The sequence below is a fragment of the Grus americana genome, chromosome 18 (assembly GCF_028858705.1).
Source record: "Grus americana isolate bGruAme1 chromosome 18, bGruAme1.mat, whole genome shotgun sequence".
Classification (NCBI taxonomy): domain Eukaryota; kingdom Metazoa; phylum Chordata; class Aves; order Gruiformes; family Gruidae; genus Grus; species Grus americana.
This window is the reverse complement of record NC_072869.1, coordinates 7,977,085-7,989,162: the sequence shown is the minus strand read 5'-3', so window position 1 is coordinate 7,989,162 and position 12,078 is coordinate 7,977,085. Positions and strand designations below refer to the sequence as shown.

At 42.2% G+C, this 12,078-nt stretch overlaps 1 protein-coding gene across 4 annotated transcripts; it reads right to left on the bottom strand.

Annotated features, from left to right (window-relative positions):
- Positions 1–2,489: 2,489 nt before the first annotated feature.
- SUMO2 (small ubiquitin like modifier 2) lies at positions 2,490–10,532 on the bottom strand. 4 transcript variants are annotated; one of them, XM_054846643.1, is made up of 4 exons: positions 10,299–10,515; positions 8,466–8,597; positions 5,264–5,335; positions 2,490–3,679 (listed from the first exon to the last, which is right to left on the bottom strand). In XM_054846643.1, the coding sequence occupies exons 1-4, from the start codon at positions 10,317–10,319 to the stop codon at positions 3,617–3,619; spliced, it is 288 nt and encodes a 95-aa protein (XP_054702618.1). In that variant the 5' UTR covers positions 10,320–10,515; the 3' UTR covers positions 2,490–3,616. The 4 variants fall into 4 exon arrangements, with proteins under 4 accessions (XP_054702618.1, XP_054702619.1, XP_054702622.1 ...); XM_054846644.1 differs by lacking the exon at positions 10,299–10,515 and adding an exon at positions 9,191–9,655; XM_054846647.1 differs by lacking the exon at positions 2,490–3,679 and adding an exon at positions 3,752–4,097 and having other exon boundaries at positions 10,299–10,524.
- Between the last annotated feature and the right edge of the window lie 1,546 nt (positions 10,533–12,078).

The following is a 12,078-nucleotide window of genomic DNA, read 5'->3' as shown; positions in this document are numbered from 1 at the left end:
CAAGGCACTGGTTTTCAGGTGTTAACTAGAGGTCCCACCTGTGTGCTTTCAATCTGTCATTACCTCCCCATACGTGAATAAAAATGCCTTACTTTAGGTGCCTGAAACAATCAATTTTGGTTACATCTTTTATAATAACTGATAGTGTCCATTCCACCGCTGAAACTGGAACTGTTCGAGGGACTAAAGACTGAGTCTACGCTAAAGGCCAGGTCTTAGCATCCACAACAACTTGCTAGAGTATTGTATCCAATTATGACTTACTCCATTCTTTTTCATTTAAAAATCATGAGGAATATTAACTCAATTGCACAGCAATCACTTTAGAATGTATTATTTGAAAATTGTGGGTAATAAAATAATTTGCCCAGGCTCTTGAAAGATCCCAGCTGTTTAATAAACATGAAAAACTTACCTCCCAACTAGCGTAACAAGACCTCTTTGCCCCGTTTTCTTTCATCCTCCAACATTTGGACTTCCAGCACAGTGTAAACACAAGAACTGTTACAAATCAAGCTAGGCCAAACAGCTACTAGCTAACTGCAAATAATTCAATCCAAATTGTTTATATCCATGTACTTCTGAATCATCACCCCCAGCAGGAGCTTTCTTAGTGAAGATGAAGCCACAGTAAAACCACTTAGGTCCCAGCAAACAGGAACCAACAGGTAAATTCTCTAAGCAGCAGAGGAGCAGTACCAACAAGCAACAAGTTCTGTCATAAAGAGATTATTTGCAAGACCATGCAAGAGTTCTAAAAAACTAGTTTTCAAAAAAACAAGTTAGTATTTCTGCATTGCTGTGTACACAAATCAGAATGTGCCAGTCCACTTAACAGTTTGCTAGACTAATGGAAATCAAATGTTTGAAGCTTTTAAGGAACTAAGTCACTTAAAATCAAGAAACTCAAAGATCTTATCTAATCAAGGAAACATCTCTCAGAAAAGACCATTTTATCAGTTGTTGATTTGCGGTCATGATCTTACTAGTCAGCACTGTCTGAGAAGTATTTCGGAAATATAACAAGTAAGCTCAGGTGAATAGAAGATGTTAGAAATGCAGAAACTTAGGTGATCAATGCCTCTCCATTTTTTTTAATAGCCTGTTGCTAAACACTAGAGGAATTTTCAATTTATGCTGAATTAAGAATTCTTTTCAAAGCTGTCACATCAATTCAAAAGGTACAAAAGTCTACGTTTTTCAATTTTGTACAGGGGAATTTTGCTAAGCTAATCAAAATCCACCTTAAGTGGTCTAATTTTATTAACAGAACATTATGTTACAAGACTCCTGCATGTAAGTTCACAACAGATGAAGTACCACTCTATTAATTCTGGAAATTAAGGCATTGTTTTTGAAAGCATGCTGTTCAGTACCTGTCACTTGACTTATATTGCCTCAGGAAAGAAAAAAAAACCAGCAGGCAAGATACAACAGGGAGTTTTGAGCTTCACAGTCTTAAGTTGGGCTGAAAAAAAGCTGTAGTTAAGGAGACCTCACCCTTTCTTCAGAAACTAAAGCAAGTCCAAACATCTTTTTTGGCCAAATAAGATAAAGACAGCTTTCTCCTGGGAAAAGTCTTGGCATAACATCAAGTTGAAAGAATTTTATACACCGTTATCAGTAGTCTAGCCAGGTTGAAAGCCAGAAATTCTAAAACCAAAGAGCAATGTATTCCATGTCTAACCTACAAAAAGTGTTGAAATATATTCCCAGTACTCCCCCCTCCTCCCCCCCTTTTTTCCCCCAAAGAAGCTTTTTCCAGGCTTTTGTGGATTTGGGTATGAAAACATTTGTTCGTAAGAGGGAATTCCAACCTTACAATATACCATAGAAGTCTCCAAGATACCTACCAGAATATGAAATAATCTGCTTAGCAGTACAATTTCCTAAAATTAAAACAATGGCACACAGCTACATTCTTCAGCTACATAGTCAAAAGCAACTGCAAAAACAGATGCTATTATTCTTTTATCTCCATTAGGTGCAATTAATGTAGTATCAAATGTGTTAAAGTCATGAGAGAAGTCAAATAGATCATTATCCATCAGCTAAATGCACAGACTCATCGTTTTGCCACAAAGTTCAAGAATTTCCAGATCCAGCAGGCACAGGCCTAGCACATAATAATCACTTCTTGAATTAACTATTACAAAAGTTACCACTCCAAAGTGAGTTCTGCTAACAAGTTAATATCTAAAAGAGCATTAACTTACTGCAAACACTACAAAGTATTAGAACATTCCTAGGACATCAGAGAACGGTTTGGGGCTGCTGAATAGACAGGTATTATAACCTTTCAGGAACATCCATGGATTTCACCACGACCTCTAAATTTCCCAATGAGAAAACTCAGGAACAACAGCCTGGTGGAAAAGACCCATGAAAAACATCATTGTCGCTGGCTCCCTTCAAGCCTCTTCCCCTTTTAAGCAGGAACACCACAGCAGTAAAACAGAGCTTGGAATCTACACCACCATAGCTAAATACACCCAAAAACAGAACTCAATTTTTTATTTTTGCTTTACATTTCCAAGCATCTCCCATTTGATACCATGGTAAACTGAATGAAATTATGAGGTTAATGAAATTATTCACTCGTTTTAACTTAATGTTTACATCAAAAAGCATTAAAATACAGAGTTTTAAATAAGCTACTGTAACAACAATATTGATGCTTCTATTAAAGACTAACAAAAAGAGCTTAACCCAAAGGCATAAGTAATAGTCCAGTATTTTGCAGTCTGCCTAATCAAACATTTTTGGCTTAGCAGAACATACACGCACACCCCAAAAAAATCAAAGTAAGACAGAACTGACTTCTATTTCCAGTTCAATTACTGAGAGGTCTCAAGGAAGCCTTTCATTTTCCAACAGTCTTCTGACTGTAAAAGGGGGATTATGCTTACTTACCGCATAGAAAGCTGAGAACTGAGAAGCATAAAGTGCTGCGGAGAAAGAAATACAAGTGCTGAGTACTATTACTCCACAGAAAAATAAAGAAAACTGGTTATTTTAAACAAGAAGTTTATTTAAACAACAAGACGCTTTACTTGAAGGGAAAACTATCTAGGATTTTTTTTTTTTTTAAAGAGTAATTTACCCCTACTTAGACAGAGATTGCTCTACATGTAACAGCTACGTACAAAAAAGTTATAAAATTGTCCTTGGTTTTACAATGATAAAAGAAAAACATTGAAGTTATCCAATCAAACAAGGTATGCAAGGTTTTTGTTTTTAAACAGTGAGAGCAAAATAACTTACTGGAATATAAAGATAAAAGTAGAAGGAGCATGCCACTAACGGAGAAAGGGGCATTTTCACAGAACCAGTTTGTTTTCCCACCCCATCTCCATTAAATGTTGATCAAACCATACTATTGGCCATTTAGTTAAAAAAAATATGCATTATGTCTGTGCACATACACCAGTTACTTTATGTACAATAGAAGGAATAGGAAAAAAAAAAATCAGAGAGAGAAGAGAGAAAACTATACTGCAGTAGTCAGGATGTGGCTGAACCAAGTCTCATTTTTCTAATTGTGAATGTGTCGCCTGTGGGAGCACAGTTCTGAAGAGGAAAGTAGCAGGTTCTTTTTTTGTGTGTTTGTCTTTTTTTAGTAAACTCCTCCTGTTTGCTGCTGGAACACATCAATTGTATCTTCATCCTCCATTTCCAACTACAGCAGAAAAGAGAAAAAAGGCTTTCAACTCTTCTCAGGTATCTACTATAGTCTGGGTTATTCTTACATTTCCTATCCTCATGATTACTCAACCAGACCAGCCCCACTCCCCTCCATCATCATCATGTTGCACATTTAACCTACTTCACTGTAACTCAAAAGCAAAGAAATTGCATGGAAAAAAAAAGCCAGTTGGTAACTATTGTCCTAGAATGAATTCTAGTATGCAACTTCAGGGTGCACTGTATGACTCCTATGAAAAAGACCAGCATTCATAGTATTTTAATTCTGTTGCCTACTTTGCCATCGCATCTTTTCTCCTATTTACTTCCTCAGTTTACCGTACAACATTGCCACAATTCCACTTTGCTGCTGCTGCTGCTGCTCAAATGTGCAAGTGGCTTCAGCTACAGCACTAAAGAAAGCAGACTGTAATTAAGGCCCCTAGCCCAACCAGGCAGTAAAACAGATCATCAGCAAGCACGTAAAAATTAAAAACACTTTATATTGTCAACGATGTAACAAACTGCTAGCGAGGAACAGCAATACTGTATTAATATAATTCTCTTTTTTCACCATAAGTTTTACAGTTGATATTCCTGGGATGTTAATACTACCTACTGATAAAATCCGTACCAAGACTGAAGGAGTTCTCTAACTAATGTAAGTTAGATTTCTAAACAGTCTCAATTTCTGCTCCAGGAAATCAAACTGGTCTATGCCATTTACCACAGCTATAAAAAGACTGATCCTTAGCTTCAGCATAACATGGATGGAGAGAAAAGCACCCTGTTGCCTCAATTATCAGTATTCCAAGTTAAAAAGTTGCATAGATTGTGGCCATAAGAGGCACATTCTTTGGAGCAACTGCTTAGAAAATACAGATCTATTATAAACCTTCTAAAAACCAAGAGTCCCTTATTTTGTAACAAGTAGTTCCAAAAAGCATTATCAAACTGTATCACTTGAAAAGGCTGATTAAACACAGCTACATGGAGCAGTACAGAAAAATACTCAAGAGTCACAGTGAACCGTTCTGTTCTTGGAATGACCTTCGTTTTAACCAATTACAAACAGACAACTCAAACTTCACAGTATTCATTAAATTTATGCCGCTGAAACAGAGCTTCAAGTTACAAATAACAGAAAATTACTTTCGTATTAGAAATGCAAGTTTGCAAACAGGATGTCTGATAACACCCTGGCAAGCTTTTATTAAAAAATAAAATAAATAAAGCCATTGCTTCGGGAAAACCTGAACTCTTAACTTACCAATTTTTATCTCCGAGCCATGACTCAATAAAGTGACAGTTTTACAAGATTCACCATCTGTACACTGTACTTCATTTTCTTTATTGATTACTTACAGTGATACAGATTTAGTATTCAAAACACTAAACAAGTCTTAGATTCCATTTCCAATAATTCTAAACTAGTTTATACCAAAATAACGGTTAAAAAAAAAAGATCAAGTTCTATCACTAATATATACAATTACATAAGTATTTTATATGAAACAGAAGCATCAACTCCTGCAGCAAATTTCAAATACAGTTCTTTAGTCTCGTTCCTGTTGTTTACCTGTGCAGGTGTGTCTGTTTCATTAATTGGCTGCCCATCGAACCGGAATCTGATTTGCCTCATTGACAACCCCTGGACAAAGAAAAGTAGCACAACGGAAATTAAGTCTGGTGTAAAGCCATTCATTAGTTTTCCCTTGAACTTGTCACTGAAATTGCAGCATGATCACTAAAAGCCACCATTCATAATGCACGACATAGTTTTCGTACTCCCCTCGTGCACTGACTTTAAGGCATTTCACTACAAATCCTTGCAATCTGTTTTGTATTAAAAATTGCATTGTGTCCAATAACTACAAGAAGCAACAGTGCCCCCACTGACTGTAAGTTAAACTAAAGCAATTTCTAGTACACAAGTCTCACCCCGAAGGCCAAGATTTTTATAGTGCTTTTTAATAATTCACTTAAAAATTAGATGCAACACTTCAGATAACAAATGTCAAACAGTAATATTCAATATTTCTTTTTGATCTTCCCCAAAAGCAAAGGTACTCTAAAAGATTTTTTTCCAGAAATGCAACCACCATCTATTAGTCTGCAGCAGCAAAGAGTAGCCAAAGGTAACTTTTTGACCTTGAGTTCCTATTAACAAGAAATCAATGGAACAAAGTTTTTCCATGCACAGCTGGAACTTTCAAAAAAACTAAAGGAATCTTCTGCTTCCAGAAACTATGGAATATTATTTCGAACTAGCATTTCTACCACACAATGGTAATTTTGCTGACCTCTTCCATCCGCAGAAGACTACTTCTCATTCTCGCTTGAGCCGACAGATTCAAAAAGATAACTAAAGAGCAACAACCCCTTCTACTAATAACATAAACTTCAAATTCAAAAGTTAAGTTTTCAAAGGTACTCTACAGCACACTGCATTCTGCAAAGGAAGATGAATGAAGTTTGAGGATACAACCAGAACCAAGAACCTTGGTGTGTACTTCTCTCCCAGTTCTACCTACTCTCTCTCTCTAGTTTCTAAAAATACAAGAAGTCTAGTTGGTTTTGATGTAAATGCAACATATTGCATGGCACTGCTTTGGCATCTCTGAATTAGAAAAAGAAGCCTTCATTCAGCCATGCAAGAGCCGACATAACATATGAAAGAAAACAACATAGTATTTATTTTTGAGAAGTTAATTTGTCAGGAAAAATATTTTCATGAAGAATATGAAAAACTTTTTGGTAAGACTTTATAGTTCACACCAAAATGCCTTCTCTAGCCTGACTAAGATTCTGTTCACTCAGAACATCATCTTGTTTAAGAAAACCATGTGGCTAAGTGTCATGGCAGCAACACATTTTTGTACAGCAACATTTGGTTCGAGCTGTTTTCTCCAACGTTGTGTTTCTTAAAATATGTATTTCCTACTCCAAAAGTGTTGGTTTTTTGCAGGTTCCAGACAACTTTATGAGCTGAATAAATGCTAGCTGAAAAAATACTGAAAAACTGTACCTTGGCGAGATTAGCATCCACAAAAAATTAAGTATGTTCCATAGATGATTTTTTTCCCCACCTACAATAATCGCAAATAGTCTCGATCTTCTAAACATATCATTCAAGGTCTAGTTACTTCCATTTTAGGTCTACTGCATGCAATACATGATTTTCATTCTTTAAAGCTGCTAAATTATCTACTATAAGCAGCTTCCATCTCTCCAAAACAAAATCTAAAGTCCACAGCTTAAGGATTTTAAGATTGGGTATGCCTAGTTAGGAACACAAACAAAACCTAACTTTTAGAGACACACAAAACAAACGCTTTGAAACAAAGTTTGAGAAGTAAGCACCTAAGAAATAAAATTTAAAGACAAGTCCATCTCCACAGAAATATCCTTTGGATACCTATTAGCTTAAAGCCGAAATCAGAAAAAATGTCTCCCCTTCTAAAGATTTTTTTCTTCCCCTCCAGTTACACCTGGGTGGGTGGTTGTTTGGGGGTTTGCTGGTTTTGTTAAAGCAGAGTAGAAATTTAGGTGAAAAGCTTTAGAATCTTACTTTGTTTGTTTCTAAGTAACTGAAATATGAATGATACTTCTAAAATCATCTTTCCCAGGACTTTACAGACAACTAACCAATCCTCAAACTCCCAAAAAGGCAGATAAGACTGCACTTTATGTTTGGAAAAAGCAATACAGTGATTTCCATAATATGAGTTTGTATGACAAAGGTAGTAAAAATGAGTTCACAGCTTCAAACATTCACTAATTTATCCCCAGAACACCCATACAAGAACATATTCACGTGTTCAGTATGAACTGATTTTCCCTGCTTTTATTTGTATCACCAACCTATTGTGGCAATAGGTAAACCAAAGAAGTTATACCACTCTATGAATTAGTTTGTTTTTCTTGGCAGTGAAAGAGTTACTTCAATATTTCATGCTGGTTTTATTGTATTTGATGGTATCACTGACTATTTGTGTTTTAAAAAAAGAACCTTCCCCAATTTCAAACATTTTTGTAGAGATGGAACTTTTTAAAGGCAGACAGTCATTAAACATGGACCACAGAGACAAAGTTTTCCTAATCAAAAGCTTCACAAGTGTTACACAGTACTACTCAACACAGATGTTTTTAAAACTTGCAATAGCTGCCTGCAACCTAGTAGGGTGGCTGCACTTGCCACTACACTAGCAAAATGGGGTTTTTTGTCCCTCAGGATTAATTTGACAACTATGCCACAAGAGAAAAAAACCCTCATCATTAAATGTACAAGCTCCTTCTTAAGCTAGACATTAGACCCCTTTAAACCCTGAAATACTCATTGATATTCTCTCATCTCGATGCAATAATACTAAGCTAATAAATCAGAATTCTATGACCAGACCAAGAAGTTACTCAGAGTTATAAAAATACCGCTGATTATCACTCAACTCTTTATACTAAATTCATACTGCAGGTTCCTAACCCACCCTTTCCATACTGATATTTTTGAGTAGAGTAACAGTTGCCTCCCAACAGCCTACACCTATAATGCAGATTTCACAAAGATAACAACCAATCTTTATTTTACCCGTTTCCTGTCGCAACCCTGTCAGTCCAATCTATAACAGATCCTAAGAACAATATGCTTTCCTCAACACAATTAGTTTCTGTTAAGTCTTTATCATTTTGCATATTTACATAGTGTTAAGACTACTGTCTTCATCTATCTCTATGGAGATCACCTCTCCCCCAGACACCAGTTGATCATACAAGAACCATACCTGTCGTTCACAATAGGCTTTCATTAGTTTACTAAGTGGTGTATGCCTCTTAATCTTAAACTGCACCACAGACCCATCTTGCCCTGCCACCTTCAGATTAATGTGGTCATTGTTTTCAGTCTTCACTCCTTCCTGTTGAGGAAATAAAAGAAAAAAAAACCACCTCAACACTTTTTTAAAAGGTATGAAACAAGAAGTTAACATTTTACCAAAATGCAACAGGTCGTTAAAAAGAAGGAAATAAATATATTATAGCTGTTTACCAACTTGAAACTTGGAATTAGAAAATAAAGGTCAGTACTTTTTATTTGAAAATAAAAAAGCCACATACAAAAAACCTGCCAAACCCTACTAATATTAATTGTCATTCTTGAGACTGGTTAACATGCAAAGTAGCAGTGAACACTTACTAGGCCAGTTGTTTTACAACAAATTAAAAGGAAAAAAAAAAAGTTATTTCTATCAAAGGCACAATAATTTGCAACACTACAGCTTCCAATCAAAGGAATAAAGTTATTTATAACTATGATCTCAACCACTAGCAAGTCTCTTTCTTACTATGTATCAAACTTTTTCATATCAGTTGAGGTACTTCTGAAGAAAACTTCAAGATACTTTAAAGGACTGTGTTTGAAAAGGCGACAAAATCTGAGAACCACCAAGCTTTCTCCTTCAGAATATGTTTAAGAAAAAACCCTCCTAAATAAGCAGTCCGAGCATCTCGCTTCCATTAGAAGCCACACGCAGAAATTGCAGAGAACCAACTTTCAACTCCGTTGCTCCTGTATCTGACCCAGAGTATCACGGGAGAGGCAATGGGAAGATTCCTTGCTACCCAGCTCCGAGGCAGCGCCCGCTCCCGAGGTGCCCAGCAGCGTTTTCATCTTTGTTTTCTTCAGGAGAAGCGTGGAGGGTGTCGGATGGCCCCGGCCGGGGTGCGGGTCCCCGCCATGTGACAGATCCCCGCACGCCGCCCTCCCAGGCCACGGCCCCGACACACGGGCCTGGCGGCGTTTATTAATTTCTGGCGCCTTGGAACTCAGTTTAAAAATGGGGGGTCAGGGGGAAAAAAAAAAAAAAGAAAGGAGAAAAAAAAAAAAAAAGAGAACCGCGGCAGCGCGGCGTTCGCTGGCTGTGGGTTTTCGCGGTGGTTGTTTTTTTAACTCCTGCCGTTGAAAAGCGAAGCTCCACGCGGCTGCCCCCCGGCCCGCAGGAACATCCCCCCCCCCGGGCGGCCCCTCCCGCGGCTGGGGGAGCTGGGGCGAGAGGCAGCACAAAAGGGGCAGGGAGCGATGTCCGCCCGCCCCTCCCGCGGCGGAAAGGCCCCGGCGCGCTCCTGCCAGCACCGTATGGGAAGGGGCTGGCAAGTGCCCCAGCGAAAGGCTGGTTACGAGCGGGGATGCTGCGCCCGAGCCACTGCCAGCCGCGCAGGGGAGGCCGGATCCGGCCCCGCGAGGAGGAGGAAAGCAAACGGCAGCAACCGCCTCCGGACCTGCCTCTCTCCCTGAGGAGGGCGGGAAGGGAGCCCGGATTCGCCCCCCTCGGCCCCCCCTCCTTTCCCCGCCGCCCTCCCCGGGGATCCTCCGCCCGCCCCGGGAGGCTGCGGCCCCGGCCCCCCTCCCCCGGCGGGGCGGGAAGGCGGCCGCGGCCTGGGTGCGCAGGAAAATGGCGCGCAAAGCCGGCGCGGCGGAGCCGAGGCCGTTGGCTGGCCGGACCGGGGCCGGGGCCCGCGGCCGAGGCCTAGCCTCCCGCCGCCGCTGCCGCCTGAGGGACGAAGTGAGGCGGCGGGGGCGAGGGAGGGAGGCGGAGGGGGCGGGAGGGCGCCTGCCTCACCTTGGGCTTCTCGTCGGCCATGGCGAGTCAGCGATGTCCGGGCCACTCCGAGCGCCTCACAAAGGGGGGGAAGAAACGACCGAGCGCGGCGGAGAAGAGAGGAGAGAGAGAGAGGGGAAGGCGGGGGGGGGAAGGGAGCGCGCACGCACTGCCGCGGGGCCGCGCCTTGCCCCCGTGCGTGCGCGCGCCCGCCCCATCCGCCGGGCTCTCCCCCGCCCCCCCTCCGGCGCGGCCCCGCCGCCCATTGGACCCCGGCGGACGAGGGGGGGCGGGGACAGGGCGGGGGGAGACGGGGGGAGGAAGGAGCGCGCGCGCCCCGGCCGTTACATAACGCGGCGGCGGGAGGCGGAGCGTGCGCGCGCCCCGGCAGCTGCCCGCGCTGCGTGCGCGCGCCCCGCCCCGCCCGCCGGGCGCAGCGGGCCTCTGCCGTGCGGCGGGTATTGTCCTCCTCAAAATGGCCGCCGGGCCGCGGCGGCTCGCGCCACTCCCCACCGCCCGGGAAGGCTCCTCCGCCGCCTGCCCCGGCCCGGTCTCCTCAGCGCCCCCTCACTCAGTGGCCCTGCTACCCGCCCGCCCGCCTTCCCTCCTTCCCGGGCCTGCCGGCACCTTTCCCTGACGCTCCCCCGCGGGTGAGCCCTCTGCCTCATCCTCCTCTTGGGCCTCCTCAAACCTGACACGTTTTTCACCCCTACTCGTGGCCCTCGCTGTTTAACGGATGACACTGATACAGGCTGTGATGTGTGACGGCCATCTGCTGTGCCTCCGGAATCCCTGGCCTTCCCCGAGGAAGGTGAGGCGTGAGTTTGCCCTGAAACGTGTAGTTTTTGCAGAGGGAACCAAGACCTGCTGTGCCCCTTCTGATGCATCTGAAAAATGCATCTTGAATATTGCAGTTGCAGGCAAGGTTTACTTACATTCTTCAACAAGCTAAGGGCATGATGCAGCACCTCAAAAATTACATGAATAAGAGGATATACTACTAATAATGTGATTCCTTCAAGTTCATTGCAATGGAGGGGAGGAGGAAATTCTCAGTAACTCCAGGGATTTCACTGAACAGGTTGTCACAAAAGTTTCTGAGCCTTTTTTCATCAGCGTTGCACCCATCACCATCATTTGTCAACCATTTCTCTACAGCACATAGGTGGAAAAAAACCGCCACAAAACTGACCCTTGGCAGTACTCCAGGGATGGATTTTCCAGGTGGGCATTAGTCCACAGCGGGCCGCTCCGTGTGGTGAATATGCTCTGTATCACGACGCGGAGGCGGCCATATGGTCACACGCACCCTCTGCTCTTGGCATGACAAAATCCAGGCCTGTGTATAACGCATCTCCTGCACCATTTTGGAGAAGTTACAAGACAGAATTTGTCCAGAATAAACAACTCAAGTAGTGAAATATCAGCTGAAGAGAAACTTAACTTACAAGCAAATACAGACTGCTTCTCACTGAGGATTCTGATCCCCCTCCTCTGCCTTTTGTCACATTCCTTCACATCCCAGTACCTCCCTTCCAAGTGCGGACTCACAGGCAGTGTTTTTGGTTTATTGCAATTGTCTGGAAATTGAAGACGATGACGGGAAGCTGAACATTTACCCAAGTACACAGCTAAGAAAATAACAGAGCTGCAACCCTACCTGAGGCAGTGGACGGTCCGCACAGGCCCCGAGCTTCTCCGCAAAGCACAGGCGGTGAGGTCTTTAACAACTCCTTGTAGACTAGGCTCCCATATATTGTAAAATTTTCCCTCTGCTTCCATACTCTGAAAGATTAAATCT

Excerpts from the sequence above, each read along its gene's own strand:
- SUMO2 (XM_054846643.1), bottom strand. The coding sequence starts at position 10,319 with ATGGCCGACGAGAAGCCCAAG. Across the intron at positions 8,598-10,298 it reads TGGCCGACGAGAAGCCCAAG|GAAGGAGTGAAGACTGAAAA; the intron begins GTGAGGCAGGCG and ends TTTCCTCAACAG. Across the intron at positions 3,680-5,263 it reads AAACAGACACACCTGCACAG|TTGGAAATGGAGGATGAAGA; the intron begins GTAAACAACAGG and ends TTTCTGCTGTAG.